We start from the raw sequence: 20,113 nt of genomic DNA, 5'->3' as shown, positions 1-20,113 counted from the left end.
TCTGATCTGCTCTCGGGCAGGAAACAGTGCTGGCGTTGTGTCCCGGCCTCTGATGTGTGATTAGCGGCTGAGTCATTAGCAGGGTAAAGCTCAGGCTGTCATTAGTTGCGCCACAGCCTGACTGTAACATGTAGGAGTGTTTATCTTTATGACCGCAGAGCTACGATCTGTGTGCTACGGAGGAGGTGGGCCGGGAGAAGTGGGAACACTGGGAGGAACGGTGCTGAGCGGGCAGGGGTGGTGCAGGGTGGGTGGTTTGTATGGGGCACTGTGTGGGGTCTGTTATGTGTACGGTTGCACTTTCTAATCCCCACTTTTACTTGTTTTTGTCTCTTTAGTTCACGGATCATCTCTGTCTCTGGTCTCCAGCACATCTTCCATTTACTCCACAGTAAGTACACAAAACATCAAGAGTCAACCAGAGCTGCAGACTGTTTGAACTCTCCTTCAGTCCTGCTGTGGGTGATGCCTTCAGTACTGATGCAGTGTAGCTGCAAGGTTTTTGGTACATTTTGTTTCACCTGCACTGACAAAATATCCCCGTTAGGACACGACCCTTTAATAAGATAAAAGATAAAACCTTATTGATCCCATGCCAGGGAAATTTACTTACACGTACGTTACAACAACGTATCCTGCTGTTTGAATTCTACTTTATTTTATTTTGCTTGTTATTTCTGTTTTATCACACATGACTGAACAGGATCTTTTGCATAATAAATGCTAAAATGACTTAAAACCCCCCCCCATCAAAATACAGATATGCGTTTGTCTGGCTCTAATTTAAATCACAACATTAAATATAATCCATTGTATTTAATGATTATTGATATTAAGCATCAATATCAGCTGGGAGAAAGTGTTTGAATCACCATCTGCTCTTCTGGCGTCTGAACAGCAGCAACATCTCATTTTAGAAAATCTTGGCAAAGCAGCAAATGTTCTTCAGGTCAGACGGCTCCACGAGCCACGTAGAAACCAGAGCAACCCGTCTCTGCTCTTACCTGTGGATTTATGAAATATTGAGTATTTGAGTTGCAGAAACGCTGTGACACAGTTACCCTCTAATCCATCCAGTTAACTGACTCATACGCCCTGGGAGAAAAGGGTCTGGCTGCAGCCACACAGGCACAGCCCACATGTAGACACAGCAGCCAATCAGAGCCCAGCCCTCACAGCGTAGCTCCTCCTCCCTGTGTGGGCTGGTTTACTCACCTGGGCAGGTGTAGCAGAGAATCTCTCAGACACTGGATCCCAGCTCGGCACTGGCTGGTGGTTTGAGCCTGAGAGTCACAGGTTTGAAATCAGAGGGGGGACGAAGGTGGAGGCAAAATGATGGCGACTTTATCCCTGACGGGCACCGTCACGTCCTGGCAACAAACGGTAGGGACGAGGAGGTCTGTGGAGTGCAGCAGTTCTTCATTCTGCTTTTTATTTTGCTCTGTGGCGTTAAACACAGCTGTAAGTCAAACGTGTAATTACACAGAACATATAATAGCAGCAACAGTTTCTGTCTCTGTTTATCAGTAAATTAGCGTAAAGCTGACATGTCTGACTGATATATGAAAAACTAATAGAGAGTTTGGAGATTCCACACCAGCAATAGGAAAACCAGTGCATTTTTCCACTTTGGTTTAACTTTATTGCTATTCTTTCCACCAAAATAGCACGTAAACACGTCGCTGTGCTGCAGCGATGTTGCTGGCTCATGGGGTTGTTTGTAGTACTGGTCCAGGATTTTGCATCAGAGTGAAATCTCTGTGTTTTGTCTGCGTTTCCAGGACAGACAGGCTGCGCTGTTTGTGTATGTAGGATCAACTGGTCATGTGTGCGTGATTGACAGCTCCGTTTGAGTGCGTAGCCCGTGTGTGGACAGATGCCACTTTGTAAACCATCATCCCGCAGAGCGCATACATGCACAGACACATGAGGCTGTTGAAACCTGTTGAAGTGCTTAGTGGTTAGGAGGTGGAACCGCAGGAAAAATCATTTATTATGGGCTCGTCTGCTCCGTCGCCTCCGTCACAGCACAGCCGCTGCGTTCTGCCTCTTGCACACATACCTCCAGCAAGGCTGCTCAGTCCGTATTATTTATTAGAATATTAGAAATGTGAAGAAACTCTTGATCTGCGTTGGAAAGCATATATCATTGGATAAATGAAGCATATTTATTCATTCAGAGTTAAGTGCAGAAGTTCATAGTGAAAAAGTTGAAAAATTTACCACCCAATGTAAAAAATCCTGGATATGCACCAGAATCTGAACACTTGTTCCTCGTCCCATGATCTAATATTCGTCCAAGTTTGGCTGAAATCCTTTTTGCAAATTTTCGAGATATTAAAAGAAACAAGCAGAGCCAAGAACGCCACCTCTTTGGCGAGTGCAACACGGCTTCGATGCATGGGTACGCCTCAAAGTTTGTCATCAAATGTATCCATTTTTTGTGATAATCGCCTCTTTCAAATGATTCTGATCAAAGGTTTTAGTGGAAAACGAGCCAAAAAGTGTGTTTTTGATGCGACCACTGGATGGCACCAAAGTAAGAAATTTCTCACATTTAAGGTTTTAAACTGTCCACAAATTTCAGCTACAAATGAGCCAAATTTGAGTCTGTAAGTTTCGCCGTGGCCTTCAAACCAGCTCTAAAATCAGGTGCAGAAAACCGTTTCCAGATGCAGCCTGAGTGCAGCCTGTTTACATGTAAATGTGGGTGTTGCATGTTTCACTGTTTTGAGCAGTGGCGGCAGCAGCAGGGCGTGTTGCGTTCGTGCGAGCGTTTGTTTTGCCTGCTCTCACTCGACATGTATTTTCCCTACCTGTCTTTTATTACTATTGTTCTGTGTGAGACAATGGGACTCACACACACACACACACACACACACACACACACACACACACACACACACACACACACACAGATATCTCAGTGGAATGCCTTCAGGAGGATATCTCTGCTTTCCAGACATCTTACACCAGACAATCTCTGCCACAGTTTATAACGCTGGGCTTTGTGGAGCTAATAAATCAAGCAGGAGTCAGGACATGTGCGCGGTCTGACCTCCGGCAGCCGCCCCTCTTCTTCAAGTCAGATTTCAGTCAGTGCGTCCTCTAATGATTTTCTCTCCTTCTGATGTTTGTTTTCACAGAATGAGGAGAAGTCTCAGTCGGAGGTAAGCTTCATCCCGCCCACTCCTCTTCCATCCTGTTTTCTCTGCTCTTTAATTTTCCGTGTGCAGTGGCTGGACTTGTTGGAACATGGGGGCGTTTTCACAGTTGTGTCTAGTTACACATGTAACCGTTTTGTGAGTGACCCAGTAACAGGCCCTTGTTCCTCTCTGAACACCTGTGTACACCTGTATGTGCGCTTTTATGCGTCCGCTGCGTTTCATCTCTTTACCTGAATCTATCAGCTCCAATCTGGGAGCCTCCCTCGGTTGTTGCAGCATTTTTTTTTGTGTTGTTTTTTTCTATGTGTCTGCTTGTGTATGTATGCATGTGTCTGGCATCGCACGCTTTCATGGAGCAGGTATGGACGCTTTTTTGTCTCGCTGTTTTTGATCTCGTGCTTTTGTACGTCCTCAGATCCGCAAGCTGCGCCGGGAGCTGGACGCCTCCCAGGAAAAGGTTTCCGCCCTGACGACACAGCTGAGTGCCAATGTAAGAGCAAGCATGCAAACACACACACACACACGCACACACACACTCCTGAATGTCTGGACATGTATACTGTCTCGATCCAGTGTTTTATCTTCCCACAAAAAAAAATAACGATTTTGTGGTTAATATCAACAAAGGTTTTGCAACTTTGCTTAAAAATTGTTTTTTAAATAATTTTATGTAACTGTTACTGAGACATACAGGCTATTTCATACCAAATAAGTTACAGGTTGCAGGTAGTTTTGGACTAGATGCATGACAGAATGGTCTTTTTTTAAACTCCAATGTGTTTTTACTGTAAGTTCATAGTTTCTTTTAGCATCAAAGACACTTTCCCACCAATTTTTGACAGAAAAGAATGAACAAGAGTTCACTGCCACTGTGAGGACGATGCTAACAATGCTAACAATGCTAACAATGCTAACAATGCTGAATGTTAACCATGAGCAACATCTTAGTTTAGCTTGTTAGCATGCCAGTTAGGGTAATACAAAGTACAAGTGAGACTGATGGAAATGTGTGTATTTATGCAGGATAATAAACCAAAGTACTGGACAAATTCAAAAGTGCTAGATGAGAAGTTAAGAGATTGTACTTTAGCATTTGATGGAACAGTGGTTCTGTATATAAAAGTGCATATTCCAATTCTATGTAATTATTATCTGTTGTGAGTGGAAACTAAATGTTTATATTGTATATAATTGAATATTAATAATTTTATTATTTCAATCAAAATCCGTGTAGTCAGTACGCCACGACCAGCAGCCTGAAGTCTGTTGTTTTGCCAAAAGACAGACTCGACTTAAAAAAACTGTCTCTCTCAAACATGCAAATGTTCTCCAAACATGCGAGTACATTTCGTGATATTCATCACAACCTGAGCAGATAGCTCCCACCGAGCACTGTCCTGTAGGAAGGTGTAATTTTACATCTGGCAGAACCATCAGAAAATCTCTGGAAGCGTCTCCAGACACGATCCTTCCCCCCCCCCTCCGCCTTCTGCGTTGCACAAGTTTCACCACGCTCCGCTTGTAATCTGCCGCCTGAGTCCGTGCACGCTGGTGGTTCCGCTGTGGATTAGAGACGTGGAAGGAAGGCAAAGGTGTTAGATTACAGCAGAGTCAAGTCTCAGCACACTGCCGAGGGACTGTCCCAGATGTGGACTGAAGATTTACAGCTAATGACGCCTGGATACATGAAGGCGTGGTGCGAGTGCTGAAAGATCAGCGCAGACAGACAACAGGGGAGGTGATAGCGGGGGGTCAGGGGGTGGGATGTGGGGTGCGGGAGGGGCTTTGCCCAAATATTTGATTACACGCCGCAGACAGACGATGAATTATCTGCACACACCTTGAAGCCCTCGAGGCTGAGAATCCGCACAGAGAGTCACCGCTTGAATCACACGTCAGTAGACATGTTGCTCAGCTCTCACACACACTTCCTGCAGGCATCTGCAGATCGTTTATGTGTGTGAAGCCTGAAGCCTGGCGCTGGTGACGGATGGCTGCTCGTTTAGTGTGCGTTTAAACCAGCAGTGTCACGTCAGAGTCTTTCACAGGGCTCATTTGGTGCATGTGTATGAAGCGTCCTGTGTTGTTATCGCCGAGGATGAGCCAGAAAGTCAGGACTTAAAAATCACCCACACTGTAGTCTAAAGAGGTTTTTGAAGATTTGTGTGCTGGGCCTCAGCATGAATGACTGGCTCCGGCTCCGAGGACTGTTTTTGGTAAAGATGAGGTAACGTTCTGGCTTCAGCGCTGTGCTTGTAGTGTGGGAACATGACCACAGCTGACCTACAGGGGATAATCATTTATCACAGGGTGTTCTTATTTTGCGTGATTATTTGGATTTGGTTCTGTTCTCATTCTGGTATGAAGATTACATGACTGATGTCATGTTTTGGTTTTGGCTCCGAGGCTGAAGCAGTGGTGTCGACAGCTCCCGTATTTTCTCAGACCCAGTTGTTCGAAGGCAGCAGGCGGTGTAGGCTCAGCTCGTCTTCAGTCCCTCAGCCTTAACTCTCTCTCTGGTTATTGGGAGTTAGCGCTCTGCAGTTAGCACCTTTAGCTGCGCTCTCTGGGGAAGAGCCTCTATCTTGCAGCAGCTTCAACCCGTCCAGGAGCAGCAGCCAGAGGGGGGAACCGCTGAGATGTGATCCAGGCTGGATTCATCTTCAGAGGAGCTTCCTGAGAACATGTTTATTATCTCTGTTTTTTTCAAGTTGGAAGGAGCTTCTGACTTCACTCATCCCAGATTTCTGTTAGTACAGGTGGAAAGTGGCTGAAGTGTGGTGGACAGATGTTTTGTGGACGGCTCATTAGCTTCTGGGATTGGATCATATGCGTTCAGCCATAATTAATTTGCTGCTTTATATTCTAGTCAGAAATCCTAACATATGGAGCTTATAGTGGTGTTTTATTAGCGTGTAAAACCTGGAGGATGAATCACAAACTGCTCTGAGCTCGACCGAATTCCTCATTTGGCTTTTTTTCAGTTGATTTTTCTAACAGCTTTGTTTCTCCCGCAGGCTCACCTGGTGGCAGCGTTCGAGCAGAGTCTGGGCAACATGACCATTAGACTGAAGAGTCTCACCTTGACGGCAGAGCAGAAGGTGAACGCAGCTCCTCTTGGTTTATAACAGACCAATCAGAGCGCACGTTCAGAGTCGCTGCAGCTGATTCGTTGGATTGATCCTCTCGCCGTTGTCTCTGTGCAGGACTCTGAGCTGAATGAGTTGAGGAAGACCATCGAGCTGCTGAAGAAGCAGAACGCTGTAGCTCAGGCCGCCATCAACGGAGTCATCAACACACCTGAGCTCACGCCTAGAGGGGACAGGACAGGTACAGACGCACACCGCAATCACCACACAAAGATTTCAGACCAATGGAAGTCGAGCTCTTAGATTCCTGCCTGTCTCTCCTCAGCCGGCAGTAACGGCAGCCAGCAGCAGCAGCAGCCAGACCTGCGCATCAGGAGGCAGCACTCGTCCGACAGCGTCAGCAGCATCACCAGCGCCACCAGCCACTCCAGCGTGGGCTCCAACATGGACGCCGACGCCAAAAACAAGAAGAAGAACAAGAAGAACTGGGTAAGATGCTGATTTCAGCGTGCGATGGGTTAAAATAAGCAGGCAGGAATGTCTCACGCTGGTCTGTTGTCTTTGTCTCTTTGTGCATTTCCGTGTGTGTGCTGGTGTCACATGTTTGGGTTTCTCCCCTTCAGGCGTCTTTCACAGGGGAAAAGGTGAATACACTTTTCATAGACTCAGTGCTATTGGATACCAAGTAATGATTGATTGGTGGTTTGAAGGTAAAAAACACACATTTAGCTTAAAACTCGGCGACATTTCTCTTGTCTCTTGACCTGAAAATCACCAAATCAATGCTAACTGGCTAGCGTCTAGTCCTCATTAGTGCTTTTTTAGTCATACAACAAAACATCTTACATACTTTCACTCACAACTTTTCCTTTTTGTTGTTGAAAGGCGTTTTTGTGCACCGGAGGACAAGTCAAAGACGATGACGTACGCAGCTTTAACTCCTCTCTGTCGTGCCGTAGGCTGAAACGATGCTGTTAGCCGGCTGCGGTTGTCAGTATTTGATCCTGATGTTGAATCTTAGGCGTAGCAGAGCTTTGCTTTGTGGTAGCTGTTAAAAGACGTGAGCTCGTGCAGAGTTTCCTGCTTTCGGTCACAGTGATAATAAACAACCCTCCAGTGTGTGTGGATGTGCTTCCAGCTGTCAGTGTGTGTAGATGAGACCCCACAGCAGGCTCCTCCATGCAGGTGCTCCTGCAGTGTGTGTGATGTGGAGTGTATACGGGCTGTGTGTGTTAGAGGGAACATAACGCATCATGAAGCACCCCTGTTTCACGGTGGTTGTGATGTAGCATTAGCTCGCAGCTGCCCGGAGGTCGAATAAACCCAGCGTCAGTCCTGTAGGGGCCTCTCGTTTAATCTGTCCCTCCATAACACATTAACACACCCAAACCCATATGAACATGTGCTGTTTTGTCTCTCTGTCTTCCTTTGCTTCGCTTCATGTGGCAGGTCTATGAGGTAAGAGCGGTATGCTGTGTGAAATGAGAGAAACAAAGCTGCCTAACTTTACCCTGCACTTTTTCTAGGTTACTAACCTCTGTCCTTTACCTCCTGTCCTCTCGCCCTCTGCTGCCACCGTAGTGCCTGACTCCTGCTCTTATGACACTTGAGCCGGCTCTCGAAAGGAAAAATCCACCTGAAAATACTTCAGCACTGTCACAAAAAAAGGGGTTTAGAGATGCAGTTTGTGTCTCGGGGTGTAACTGAAGCAGGCGACGGCGGTCAGGGGAAAGTGAATGAGTGAATGACAGCTCTTAAAGTAACAGCATGAGCTGAACATCACAAACTGGTGTTACGTATTCACAGTGGATTTCTCCTTTAAACACAAACTCTGGCTGAAATATGCCTGACCCTAAAAACGCACACATGTAGTTTAAACATGGCTCATCATGTTTGGGCTACAGGCTGATTGCAGTGCAGAGTGTATGTTTAATATATCATTTTGAGTGTGAAAACACACACATTTGTCATGTTCAGGTGTCCAAAAATCTGAATTGTTTCCCAAAGGATACTCAGCACTGTCACCTGCTCCCTGTGAACTTTCTCCTTTAATGCATTGAGAAAGGCACTAATATCTGATTTTTGGGAAAAATAAACAAAAACAATGTAAGTTGAGTATAAATCAGTTGATAAAGACTCAACCTCTCTCTAAAAACACACATTAAACTCACTCTGGGTTTGTGTTTAGAGCTGAGCTCAAGTTATAAGACTCTGCCCGTAATTTCCTTTCTCCCTCTGACTCACTTGCACTCTTTAACAGCTGTTTTCCTCCACTCTCCCCAGCACACTCCTCCTCCTCCTCCTCCTCCTCCTCCTCCTCCCCCCTCCCTCCATGTGTTTTTGGGAGTGTGTCCCTCACCTGCTCACCGTCTCTCTCTCTCTCTTCCTGTTTTTTACCTGCAGCTGCGAAGCTCCTTCAAACAAGCGTTCAGCAAAAAGAAATCTCCCAAGTCGGCCTCTTCTCACTCCGACATCGAGGAGATGACAGACTCATCGCTGCCGTCCTCCCCCAAACTGCCCCACAACGGCACCGGCGCCTCCGGCCACATGCTCAGGAACACACACTCCAACTCGCTGTACGTAGACCTCACCACCTGTTAGGGATGCAGCTTTCCCTCTAGAAACAGATAAAGTCTGAATGTGTGTGAAATTGTTCAGAAATGATGTGAAAACTACCAAACCCTCAAATATTTCATGCTTTATGCACTAAACTTGTGTGTGTGTCTGTGTGTGTGTAGATTGTCTGAGTGTTTGGACAGCGAGGCGGAGACGGTGATGCAGCTTCGCAGCGAGCTCAGGGAGAAGGAGATGAAGCTGACGGACATCCGCCTGGAGGCTCTCAGCTCCGCACATCAGCTGGACCAGCTGAGGGAGGCCATGAACCGCATGCAGGTCTGCACACACACACACACACACACACACACACACACACACACACACACACAAACACTTTAGTTTGCCTGAGGGGGGCGCTATAATTTACTAAAAGTTAAAAATGTTTTTTGTTATCTAACTTCGTGTGTCTGTGTCTGCAGGTGGAGATCGAGAAGCTGAAGGCGGAGAATGACCGTCTGAAGGTGGAGAATCAGGGCAGCAGGACGGGCTCCCAGGCCTCCATCTCGTCCTCTCCTCCTCCTCACGCACACAACCAGGCCCAGGGAACCGGGCCGGGGCTCTCCCAGCACAGCCTCAACCTCGCCACCAGTGAGTCCACCAGCCTGGGTAAGACAGAGCCGATAACAGCTACGACAGCCCGAGCATGCAAATGATGACGAAACGTCTGAGTGTGTTCATGAGTGTGTGTCTGATTTTGATGATGATGATGATGGCAGACATGCTGCTGGACGACACCGGCGGAGAGGGAGGGATGAGGAAGGAGGGGCGGCACGTGAAGATGGTGGTCAGCCTGGACGAGGACAGCAAGTGGGGAGAGGTGAGGCCTGTTTTAAGACTGCGACTCGAACTCAAGCGTTGAAAACTGTTGGTAACCAGCCGTGTTTTTCCGTCGCAGGAGGGCCGACCTCGCCACTTCCTGATTGGTTGCATCGGTGTCAGTGGGAAAACCAAGTGGGACGTCCTGGACGGAGTGGTCCGACGCCTTTTCAAGGTAAAGGGGGACCATGTCAGAAACATCTTGGTATCGGTTTTGATTTCAAAGGGTCGAGGGTATTGAAAATGTTTGAGTCTTGGCAGTCAGATCAGGTAAAAGCATTCTAGCTGGTATCCCTGTGCAGAAACATCCTTTAAACGCAGAGTTTTGTGCCTTGGCAGGAGTACATCACCCACGTGGACCCGACGAGCCAGCTGGGCCTGAGCTCGGACAGCGTGGAGGGATACAACATCGGAGAAATCCACCGGCCCAGCAGCCTCAGCGCCGCTCACACGCCGGAGCTGCTGCCCTGCGGCTACCTGGTGGGAGACAGCAACACCATCAACATCCAGCTCAAAGGTACCAACGCAGCAAACACGCTAGAGAAAGAGAAAAACTGCCAAACAGTCAATGTAAAAAGAGAAAACCTCATCAGAATAAATAGGATACTGAGATCTTTGGAAATCCTGAAGCTGACATCTGATGTTAAAATGTGTGTGTGTGTGTGTGTGTGTGTGTGTGTGTGTGTGTGTGTGTGTGTGTCCAGGCGTGAGCAGTGAGAACGTGGACTCGCTGGTGTTCGACACTCTGATCCCGAAGCCGATGCTGCAGCGCTACGTCTCCCTGCTGAAGGAGCACAGACGCGTCATCCTGTCGGGCCCCAGCGGCACAGGAAAGACCTACCTGGCCAATCAGCTGTCTCGACACCTGCTGCTGCTGGAGGGCCGACCTCTGACCCCGCACGCCGTCGTCACTTTCAACGTGGACCACAAGTCCAGCAAGGTGAAGGCCTCAGACTCTGCACGTGACTCTGCAGATCCATGCAGAGATCCTGTGTAAACCAGCTGATGTAACACGGTCTGAAATTCTCTCTGTGGCTCTGCAGGAGTTGCGTCAGTACCTGTCGGGTTTGGCTGAGCAGTGCAGCGGCGTCCCGGGGGCAGACAGCCCCCTGGTGGTCATTCTGGACAACCTGCATCATGTCAGCTCCCTGGGAGAGATTTTCAACGGCGTCTTCAACTGCAACTACCAGCACTGGTCAGTTCACACACACACAATCATGTTTCCATCACTTTACATGAAGCAGACTTCCTTAACTTCACCTTACAGTTTAGTGATTTACAGTGTTCCGACTTAATGAACTGACGTCATCTGATGGGAAATAATATGTTTCTCCTCCAGCCCCTACATTATCGGCACAATGAGCCAAGCCACGTCATCTGCCCCCAACCTGCAGCTTCACCACAACTTCAGGTAAGCCGCTGCCCCCGTGCTCCACCCACCACTGGTTTGACGCGTAGAAAGACTTTCCAGGTGAATCTCAAACCCGCGTGTTCCCTGACCAGGTGGGTGCTGTGCGCCAACCACATGGAGCCGGTGAAAGGCTTCCTGGGTCGCTACCTGAGGAGGAAGCTGATCGAGACGGAGATTGGCAGCCGAACGCGCAACGTGGAGCTGGTGAAGATCATCGACTGGATCCCGCGGGTGTGGCACCACCTCAACCGCTTCCTGGAGACGCACAGCTCCTCCGACGTCACCATCGGTAAGACAGCGAGGCACGATTGAAGGAAGTGTGAACGTGTAGAAACAATCAGTGTCTCACCGGTCTGCTCTGTGGCGTGCAGGACCCCGACTCTTCTTGTCCTGTCCCATGGACGTGGAGGGATCCAGGGTTTGGTTCACCGACCTCTGGAACTACTCCATCATCCCCTACATGCTGGAGGCTGTACGAGAGGGACTACAGGTAACGCACACCGTAACAATGAAACATATTAATGAAGAGACTTGATTCGACGTCGTGATGTTTAAAGCGTCAGGCTGAACCAAGTTAATGTGTAATGAGTTTGAGAATTGTTCAGATGTGCCCTCTCGGAGGACCGGAGCTATGTTCATCAAAGTGAAATGATTCAATTTGTACTCTCAATCTGCACCTAATTAGCATCTGATTTAATTAGGCAGCAGCTAATTGCCAGAATGCAACCTCTGAGCGGGAATGAAGGGGAGCTTGAGTTCAGCAGACGAATGTCTCTCAGCAGCATCACTCATATGCGTCGTCTCTCTGCAGCTGTACGGCCGCAGGGCTGCGTGGGAGGACCCCGCCGCCTGGGTGATCGACACTTACCCGTGGTCGGCCACCCCGACGCCGGCCGAGTGGCCGCCGCTGCTGCAGCTCCGCCCGGAGGACGTGGGGTTCGACGGCTACTCCGCCCCGAGAGAAGGAGTCCGGAAGGAGCCACCGCAGAGCGACAGCGACGCAGACCCCCTGGTGAGCAAAAATACACGTGAAGAAGAACGTTTGAACGCTTACTCAGCTCCGTCAGACTGACGCCTGTTTCTGCCGACAGATGAACATGCTGATGCGTCTGAAGGAGGCGGCGACCTCGTCCAGCCCGCAAAGCTACGACAGCGACTCCAACAGCAACAGCCACCAGGACGACATCCTGGACTCGTCGCTGGAGTCGACCCTGTGATGTCATCGAACGCAGCACGGGGATCCGTTTTCAGGAGGAACTTTTTCTAAGGACTGTTCTCTCTGTGAGAACTTCTTGTCGAGGGTATAACATCATGCCACAAAATCCAGCCACCTTAATTTGGGTGCAGGTAACCCAAATATTTAAAAAGAAAAAAAAAAGTTCAGATTGCATTTCAGAAAGCGGGCAACAAAAGTTTCTACTGCACTGCGCTGTTGTTTTTCGTTTGTTTTTCACCGCTGTGGCCCGTGGCTCCTCCGTCAGGAGCCTGACATCTACTTTACACCGACAGAATAAAAGCACACAGCCTGTCACCGATGAGGCGTCATCATCACCATCATCACATCCATCAGCGTATGAAAACACCAGCCAGGAGCCCTCCATCCTCCATCCTCCACGGAGCCGCAGCTGCAGCTCATCGGCTGGAGTGGGACCAGCCGCAGTGCCGCCGAGCTGCCTGCAGGTGGCGACGCAGGCCCTCGTCTCTGCAGCGTCACTGAGTCTGAGTCACCGGCTGCTGAGGCTGCTGAGGCGGGGGGATGCTTGAACGGCCAGCCACCTCCTCCTCCACGGCTCACGCTGCCTGCGTGTTTGCTGGAGGATAAATCGAGCCAAAGTGAATGTTGAGCCAGAAACTCCTCAGAGAAATCTTTAGTTTTACAGCCCGAACTCCAAACAATAGCTGGAAAAAAGTGAAGTGGTCGTCTGTGAAGGAGATGTGTGTCCCCAGAAGGTGATTACAGCATGTCATTTCTGCCACTGGGGATCTCTCAGTCAAAACATATCAGAAGATGCAGTTTGATGACACCATGATGTAGCATGGGATCATGGGAGTCGTTGTCTTCGCTGTTAAACAACCAGTGTAGATGAAAGTGAATAATCGCGCTCCATCACGAGTGAGCAGTACGAACAGGAGTAAACAACAGAGAAGCTATCAGTGACGAGCCGTCAACAGGCGACCAAATGAAACGCAGCATCACAAGACATGACAGATTTCTCTATGTAAGCACACTGCAAAATGTAAAGCACATTTTAAGGTGGAAATGTTACATATTACACCTTTAAGAGAGTACTGATGATAGTTCCTACCAGCTACACCTGAGCTGAACAGACCTCCTGAAAATGAAAAGCTTTTCTTATTCAGTCCAACATGCAGGAGGACAAACTCTAATAGACAAAGTCCCTGCAGTCCCAAGAATCAAAGCGGTTCAGGAGGAGCGGGAACTAACCGGGACTCTAACATTCACCGTGGCTCGATTGATCTGTTCCTTCAGCACGTCTGACATCATGTCCTAAGTGTCATTTCACACAGAACGCCTCCACACGTCGAACTTCTCGCTCCTCTCCATGCACATTGGCCCAAACAGGCTGTTGTAGCACAAATCTCTTCTGGTGCTGGACCGAGTTCAAACAATGCCTTACTCTTTTTCTAACAGACTGTGTGCATTAGCTGATTCTTTATTTGTCCAAGTGGCTGTAAACTTAACAGGGCTCCGAGTCGACTCCCTCCGGGAGCGGCGTCGACCTCTCATCATATCAAACGCCACAATGCTGCGGGATTGTGAATGAGAAGCAGCAGTCTGGGTGTCGGATAAAGGTGTATGCATGTGTGACCCGGCGCTGTGAAGCTGGTGTAAATACTTGGACCACTGGCGAGAAAGAGGAAATATTTTGATGTGTTTCGGTGCTTGAAATGAGAACCTTCTGCAGGTTGACTGGGTGAGGGAAGTTTAGGACAACGTGTTGATTTTATACCTCATCCCCATCCTTTAACTGTGCTCTCGCCACGCTCTGTTCGATGTGACCTGTGATGAGCAGAACTGTCATAACAAACACGTTGAACTAATTAAGTGAAATCTAGTGTATATGCTGCTTTGTTCATAGTGATATAATTAATCTGAGGTTAAAGATAAAGGTACTTGTGGTTGAATGGTAATGTAAAACACTTTGACATCATTTCTGTGGCTTCAAAAATAAAGAATATTGTACTTTTTCTGCATCAAACCTCCCAGCCTGCCTTCTGGGAAGGGCAGGCGGACGCTTAAAGCCGGGGTCAAGCATCGCTTTCAGTGTTTCTGTCACCGATCCTATGCAACATTCATTCTGATCTCCAAACGCTGAGCATGTGTTTGCCCCCCCGAGCGGTTCCCAACACTGCCGAGGAGTAAAAGCATGGAAGCAGATTTGTGAAGACTTTTGGGATTTGTTGCCCACGTTCTTTGTCCACATGTGTGTCGCTGCGTTTTCCAGAGGCTCTCCTGCTACGCTCCTCTGAAGCACAAAGAGACTGATTGTGTGTCCTGTGCAGCGCCTGCTCTGAGGTGTGATGTCCTTGAAGCATTTGACCAGTTTATTACTCACAAACTCAATGAATGTTTAGCCTTCTTTGCTATGTACATTTTTTTATATGTAACATAACTTTGTAAATAGTTGATTATCTCGCAGCATTTTGATGACTTTTTCTAGCTGATTTGTAACAGTACTTGAAAAGGAGTATTTTGTGTACAGTCTCTTTACATCAGAGCGGATCGGTGCTGTTTGGCCTCACCGGTCTGTCCAGGGCTCGGAGAATTAAATCTATCACTGTACTAGTCTTAAGTTATTGTGATTCAATAAAATTAATGATTATTTATGATTGAATTTTGCTCAGCGGTTCTTGTGTTGATGCATCACGTGCGCACAATGTGGAATTGTTTACAATTTTATTTGGTATTTGTACAAAAAGTGTGAAATAAACATATGTACAGCACATAATACAACATACTTATTAAACAAATTCATATAAATTATTAACGAAATAGCTACATTTTCAATAAACAACTCTATTTAAGGTAAAAGTAACTCAATATTCTTGGCATAAAAATTTCCATACGAAATTGTACAAAATACTGTACAATTAAACAAAGCTGTGCAAAACAGCAAAGTGTGTGTCAGAGGCAGAGCCTGCACGGAGCCCGCGCGCTCAGGACGCGTCGATCTGGACGGATTTCGTGAACTTTGACGGTTGATGGGTTTGTTTCAGGGCGGCAGCTTCTTAAAGTTTGATCACAGTCTCACATGAAAACAAAACTCGGGCTGTATTTCTCTCTGTGTTCGCTTTGTTAAATAAATTAAGATACTGTTATTTCTTCTTCGTCTGACTCTGAGAAGTCCGAGTGCTTGCTGGAGAGAGACGGAGAGGAGATGCCGGACCCCGCCGCCCTCGCTCTGTCTCTCCCGAACTCTTCCTCCTCGTCCTCCTCTTCATCGGCTGAGGACTTCTTGCCCACGTCGCTGAGGTCCGGATGCGGGTTGGCTTTAGTGGGCAGCGTCTGCTCGCGGCAGCCACCGGACGACAGCAGCTCTCGCTCCTTGGAGTTCCTCCACTTCATCCGCCGGTTCTGGAACCAGATTTTCACCTGCAGGAGGGAGAAAACGGTGAGTGGAAAAGTTCCGCGTCAGGTGCGGCGCATTGCGCAAATGACGCACGACTGATTGAACACCTGAAGCACCTGTGAGGTTTTACCTGTGAGTCTTTTAGGCCCAGTTTAGAGGCCAGCTTCTTCCTGTCGGGCTTGCTGATGTATTTCTGTTTCTGGAACATTTTCTCCAAAGCTTTGCGCTGCACGTCAGAGAACACCGCCCGCCTCAGCATCCCTCTCCGGGGTTTCCCTCTGGCGGCCAGGGGCCACGAAAAAGTCCCGGGAATGGGAACAACGGATGAAGACGCTGCACGGAAGAGACATTGTTGACACTGTTAGCTTTGTTTTCGGTGCCACATTTCGGAAAATATCTGTTTGCAGAGGAGAAATTATCCTTCAAACCACAACCGACCGAAGAGGAGGAGGAAAATGTCTCAGTGCTTCATAAATCTGTGAACTTCAGACGCTCTCTGTGAAGGTAATGATTTCTCTTTAAGGCCAAACTTTTCAAGCGGTTAGGATTGGAAGTTTTCCCCTTTAGAGCTGTGCAATACGTCTCCGTTTTGAGTGAAATGGCACGAGGTGACTAATTAGCACATTGGCCGGTCCCCAACCGCATTGGTATGGTAAAGAGGTAGCATATCCTTTAAGGAACCCTGTGAGGGCGGATAGAGGAGTTAATAAACCGTGAACGGTAATTGTGTAGTAATGAACTAACGCAGAAAAGACTCTGGACAGGCGGCGAAGGCCATATATTATCGCAACAAAAGGAGATTTACACTTTCAAACTAAACACAACTGCATACCAGAATACTGATGCCCGGTGGGGGGAGCGAGGAGTGGAGGGGGGATTTTTTTTTTTTCTTCGTGCCTTCAAATCATTTTCATTAAATGAACACGAAAAGCTTTTCAGGGCGCTGGAGTTGTTTTGTTGAGGCCTTCAGCTGAGCCCATGAAAAGACTCCATCTCCATTATGATTTGCCTGAATGAAAGCACGGACTAGCGACTTTATAGACTTTTCTAAGAGATTATTCTTTATCTCACCTCGTTGATTGGCCCGCGTGGAGAATAGAGGAACGTTTAGGGCACAGAGAGAGTGCGGACTGGAGGTCAGCGGTAACCCATCCGATGAGCCGCGCGGCGCGCACGGGAAACTTTGCCCAGCTGGGGCGTTTTAAAACTCGGTTTCCTTGGAAATCCCACCGCGCAGGACGCTTTCCCTGTCTGGATACTGGACTCTACTGGACGCCCTCCTGACTGCAGCTGCCCTGTGGCCGCAGCAGAATCAGGAACAACGACGCGCTATGTGGTCTTGTGAGAATATTGAAAACTCTCAATAGCGCCTAATAGGGAAATTAGTGCATGACTGGTTCACGCCTTTGGCCCCCCCTTGGTAAAAGTCACTCTCCGGGGTGTGTGGGTGGTTCGCCCGGTGGGAGCTGACCAAATTGGTCACGGTGCTGAAGGCTTTGTTGCCCGCCACAGCGGCCCGGTGGCCCCCCGGGCGCTGTGGGAAAACGCTGGGCCGGGGAAATGCCAAAACGCCCCCAATGGGAAGCAGGGGGGACTATAACTCGCCACCCCGCCTCAAATTTAGAGCGTGACGATTTGGGATAATTGGTTAATTAGGGGGTGGGTGGGTGGGTCCGGGCAGGGGCCAGAGCCAGCGGTCCCCATTAATAAGACAGTGATTTCTTCTTTTCTGGTAAAAATCTGACAGGGGCTGATAGTGTTTTACATTTAAATGCAATTAGTTGAGACAGAACTCTGAAGGCTGGAGAGAGACGGAGCTTTCAGGGGGGGAGTGCGTGAAAGTTGCGCCTACCTGGTAAATAAGGCGTGCTGAATATGGGGTGAAAGGTTCCGTCAAAGCAGGGGATGGGGAAGGTCTTGGAGTGCAGGCTGTGGATTGCAGGCGGTGAGGACGCTGTGGAGGAACATCACACGTTAACGTTCATCCCTGAAGGAGAAAACAAACCTACAGAGACACAAGAACCAGGACTGCGGGTGGAAGTCCGTCTACTCACCGGTCTTTGGTGAAGGTGCGAGGATGGCGCTCACTCCAAACTTGAGAAAAGTTGGGTCCTTGCTGCTCGGCACTGACGTTTTGGGCGAGCACGATTCGCGCGTCATCGCGGTCGTGGCCAACGCGCGCTCCGCGGGCACGCCGCTGTAGGACGCGGTGGTGGTGGTGGCGGTGGCGCTCGCTGGCGGCACAGTCCGGTTCGCGAAGGCGGCGGGGCGGCTTATCCGCAGCAGGTCCTCCACTAGAAAGCTGGAGTGGGTCGGGAAGACGGACGGCAGGGTCTGGTGGAGCGGCAGAGCAGCGGGCCGGTACAGCCCCGGGTAGAGGGCAGGAGGCGCGATGACGCTTGGGATCATCATGGTCCCGGCCTAAAAAAATCAAGTGTGTGAAACGTGAGATACTCCTTGCGGTAGCTGGTAGAGAATCAGTCGTGTGAATGGCTGCTAACTCCTCTGCTTTGCTCACTCTGGGGAGAGGAGTTTTATAGCAGCCTGCCCCCCCTCCCGGCCCTCCGCTCAGGGCTGACAGCTTCAACAATGGGGCTCAACAAAGTTCTCCACATGGGTCGCTTTCATGCCGCATCCCCCGGCCCGCTGATTGGCCGGAGGACGCAATTTATGATTGCATTAGACTTCATAAGCAAGCAACGCACAATGTCCCCACCACAAAAGAGGCTCAGTCATCAATTTTGCATGTTGACCACTTTCCTTTCAATTTGTTTTGTTTGGCAGAGGCAAGCGGCCTAATTAAAGAGCAATCTCCACAGATTCAGTCATTAAATGGGCACTTTTAATGAGCAGGGTTATATTATAGGGTTATACATTATTCTTTTCCATTCAGGGCGTCTTTCTGTTATCCGGGATATAAAAATATGCTCGTTAAAATGCTAAATTATTCTTTTATTCTATTTTCAGCGCTGCAACATAAACAGATAAAACTGGACTTTAAACTAAAACTGTTGTTATTATACGACTTAAAGGCACATTTATGATATTGTGTTTTGTAAATAAAATGACTTAGAATAACTGATTTCTATTATCTACATTTATTGTTGAATCCGACATGATCGCAGACGCTGCGCAGCATCTCAAATGTAAATCAGTTTTAGGGTTTCATGGGATTCTCAACACTCAATCTGGCCCTCGTCATGGAATAATGTCTTAAACGGATTTCTGCTATCAAAACGCTTTAACAGATGTGTTAAATATCACTCTTTTTGCGCAGGCTGCATTCAGTGCGCAGAGCCGCAGCTCAGTGCGCGCAGGAGAAGTGTGCGGCCTGAGCCGTGCGCTCATGATCCTGTTAACCATGAACTAACTGTCACCCTCAGCTGCGGAGGAGGCGCCCCTCGGCCTTTCTCTCCTTCCCTCTCCCGGCTTCAAAAAATAAAGCCCAGTGGAATAAAAAAGCTTTATTTCTAAAGACGGTTTTGTTCTGCTATTTTAACCGGCTGAATAAAAGTGCATCTGTGATTTGATTTAAAACGCATTCATATGAGCGGACACTGAGACCCCATATAAAACTCTTATTAAAGCGACTTGGAGCCTGATCGTCGTGTTCTGTCAGCTTTGCCCCTGAAAACCCGTTAAAGCAAAGCAATCAGGCGAAAACACGCTGCAGACCCAAAGAGGGAAAAGACGCCTGATTGTTGCCAGTTTGAAACCCAATTAAAGAGAGAAATACAAGAAAACACAAAGGTTTGATTTAGAGAAAACGCAAATGTTTATCAGCTGCTGGATTTTAGTTTTCTGGAATTTGTCTTAATTTCTCAAAGCTTGATTTTTATTTATTTCTGCCTTTTATTATCAAAGCCTATAACAGTGAACATTTTAATTTATAAGTCTGTAAGTTAATATATGTTTTTAACCTCATACTTTTAATAAAAATACATCTTAATAATTCTGCAAAACAGTGCGCAGTTACTTTTTCATATTAAGAAGCACATAATAATATTATTATCGCGCTTTTGTTTTGATCATATTTTTGTTTTTCCAGCAAATGTGACAGAAAATGTTGCAGCTTTCTCATCAGCTAATAAAAGAACTGCAGCAGAGGAAGAAAAGCTCCGCGTTCATGAACAAACTTTTATCAAACCCCGCTTTAGTCCGCCTGTCATTCACTGAGGGACATGAGTGAACCGTCCGGGCCGCTCGCATCATTTAGGATCAGCTCAAATCATGATAAGTGGTTCAACATCAATCTAATATAAACTGGTCACAATCCGATAATTAAAAGGGAACGCCTCCGTGAAATGATCCTTTGGAGAGAGTGGACGCTTATCAGAGGTGCGCCTGCTTTACGAGCGCGCGCAGGACGCGCAAACAGGCGTTAACACGGCGCTCCGTCACCACAGCTACACCTCCAATAAG

The 20,113-nt window shown here is 48.0% G+C and overlaps 2 protein-coding genes across 3 annotated transcripts in view; one reads left to right on the top strand and one right to left on the bottom strand.

Moving 5' to 3' along the window:
* The window catches only part of nav2a (neuron navigator 2a), a 96,414-nt gene extending 81,466 nt beyond the window's left edge, over positions 1–14,948 (top strand). For both annotated transcript variants that reach the window (XM_076733875.1, XM_076733866.1), the window contains 19 exons: positions 339–391; positions 3,147–3,170; positions 3,583–3,657; positions 6,185–6,268; positions 6,374–6,497; positions 6,582–6,745; positions 8,660–8,832; positions 8,995–9,148; positions 9,292–9,478; positions 9,589–9,689; positions 9,768–9,863; positions 10,028–10,205; positions 10,393–10,628; positions 10,732–10,883; positions 11,028–11,099; positions 11,192–11,388; positions 11,471–11,589; positions 11,911–12,111; positions 12,191–14,948. In XM_076733875.1, the coding sequence (XP_076589990.1) occupies positions 339–391; positions 3,147–3,170; positions 3,583–3,657; positions 6,185–6,268; positions 6,374–6,497; positions 6,582–6,745; positions 8,660–8,832; positions 8,995–9,148; positions 9,292–9,478; positions 9,589–9,689; positions 9,768–9,863; positions 10,028–10,205; positions 10,393–10,628; positions 10,732–10,883; positions 11,028–11,099; positions 11,192–11,388; positions 11,471–11,589; positions 11,911–12,111; positions 12,191–12,316 (2,516 nt within the window). In that variant the 3' untranslated portion in view covers positions 12,317–14,948. The remainder of the gene's footprint in view (positions 1–338; positions 392–3,146; positions 3,171–3,582; positions 3,658–6,184; positions 6,269–6,373; positions 6,498–6,581; positions 6,746–8,659; positions 8,833–8,994; positions 9,149–9,291; positions 9,479–9,588; positions 9,690–9,767; positions 9,864–10,027; positions 10,206–10,392; positions 10,629–10,731; positions 10,884–11,027; positions 11,100–11,191; positions 11,389–11,470; positions 11,590–11,910; positions 12,112–12,190) is intronic.
* Positions 14,949–15,212: 264 nt separating this feature from the next.
* dbx1a (developing brain homeobox 1a) lies at positions 15,213–18,105 on the bottom strand. Its single transcript, XM_076739143.1, has 4 exons — positions 17,746–18,105; positions 17,544–17,645; positions 15,822–16,024; positions 15,213–15,714 (listed from the first exon to the last, which is right to left on the bottom strand). Exons 1-4 carry the CDS (start codon positions 18,101–18,103, stop codon positions 15,427–15,429), a joined length of 951 nt encoding a protein of 316 aa, XP_076595258.1. The 5' UTR covers positions 18,104–18,105; the 3' UTR covers positions 15,213–15,426.
* Between the last annotated feature and the right edge of the window lie 2,008 nt (positions 18,106–20,113).

The sequence above is a fragment of the Chaetodon auriga genome, chromosome 1 (assembly GCF_051107435.1).
Source record: "Chaetodon auriga isolate fChaAug3 chromosome 1, fChaAug3.hap1, whole genome shotgun sequence".
NCBI lineage: Eukaryota > Metazoa > Chordata > Actinopteri > Chaetodontiformes > Chaetodontidae > Chaetodon > Chaetodon auriga.
The sequence above is the reverse complement of the archived record's forward strand: the minus strand, read 5'-3'. Positions and strand labels throughout refer to the sequence as shown.

Coding starts and splice junctions, on each gene's coding strand:
- dbx1a (XM_076739143.1), bottom strand. CDS start 18,103: ATGATGATCCCAAGCGTCATCGCGCCTCCTGCCCTCTACCCGGGGCTG. Junction 16,025..17,543: donor CAGCACGCCTTATTTACCAG/GTAGGCGCAACT, acceptor TCTTCCGTGCAG/CGTCTTCATCCGTTGTTCCC. Junction 15,715..15,821: donor TGGGCCTAAAAGACTCACAG/GTAAAACCTCAC, acceptor TCCCTCCTGCAG/GTGAAAATCTGGTTCCAGAA.